This window comes from Propithecus coquereli, unplaced genomic scaffold (assembly GCF_000956105.1).
Source record: "Propithecus coquereli isolate 6110/MARCELLA unplaced genomic scaffold, Pcoq_1.0 Scaffold269, whole genome shotgun sequence".
NCBI classification, from domain to species: domain Eukaryota; kingdom Metazoa; phylum Chordata; class Mammalia; order Primates; family Indriidae; genus Propithecus; species Propithecus coquereli.
The window spans coordinates 1204404-1205390 of NW_012148274.1; the positions used below are offsets into that span (position 1 = coordinate 1204404).

Genomic DNA, 987 nt, shown 5'->3' on the forward strand with positions numbered 1-987 from the left:
AAAAAAAAAAAAAAAAAAGAAAGAAAAATTCTATTAGGAACTTAAATGTCCATAAAAATTCCTGAAGATAATAGAAATCCAGAGAAGCTCAAGCTTTATCATCTGATCACAGGGCATCAGGCATTTCTGCTACTTAGGTCACATTAACAGGATTCTCCAAAAGCAAGATCAAAGTATATTAAGTCACCTAATTTAATAGTCGTTATGTACTTCAATTATTGTTATAAATAAATTTACCTCCTTTTGCATACTCTTTTTGTCTATCACTTTTCTTACCTTTAAAATAAATTTATCCAAATGCAACTGGGCTTCAGTTATTTTAGGGTTTGTACAAATGCAATCAAAAAGAAAGAAACCATCTCAAAGTAAGACTTAGGACATGAATGACTTAATCTACTATGTCTCTGCAAAGCTTCCTGAAATATCCCTTAAGGTATTTACAAAAATCCTGCTATAAGAATATTTAGAAAATCTTCCAGCAAATGCTTTTTTTACATGTGTTATGTAAACACCAATAGCATACACACACAATGCAATAATTAAGCAAAAAAAATAATTCCACTTTGGCGATCATAACCTCTTTCTCTGAGAGGTCGCCTTGTAACAGGCTGACTTTTTCTTTCAAGTCTTTAAGATCTTTTTTGTAGTTATCAATTTCCTCTTGCTTCTCTCGCTCATCTCTGTCCCGCTGCTCCTTTAAGCGTTCAATTGTCCGCTCCTGAAAAGAAAGCACATCAACACATGAGGAAATTGCTTTTCATACTTACATCAGATGACTGTAATTCTGCTTTCAGCTGATAAAATCTCATACTTCTATCCTCTGTTCAAAAGACAATGATAAGTTTTTAAAGAATTCGTCCTTCCTACCCATCTTGCTGTAACAAGGACCAGGCTTTGTTCTTTTGAACCCCAAGGGTTCTTTTCCTGTAATCTCAACTAGTATTAGATATTGCTAAAATATTCTTTTAGAATATTCCCAATTTATTC

At 32.8% G+C, this 987-nt stretch overlaps 1 protein-coding gene across 1 annotated transcript in view; it reads right to left on the reverse strand.

Annotated features, from left to right (window-relative positions):
• LOC105812897 (ELKS/Rab6-interacting/CAST family member 1-like) overlaps positions 1–987 on the reverse strand; it is a 112869-nt gene that overhangs the window by 51292 nt on the left and 60590 nt on the right. The window contains exon 6 of the mRNA XM_012647445.1: positions 578–718. Coding sequence (XP_012502899.1) covers positions 578–718 — 141 coding nt within the window. The remainder of the gene's footprint in view (positions 1–577; positions 719–987) is intronic.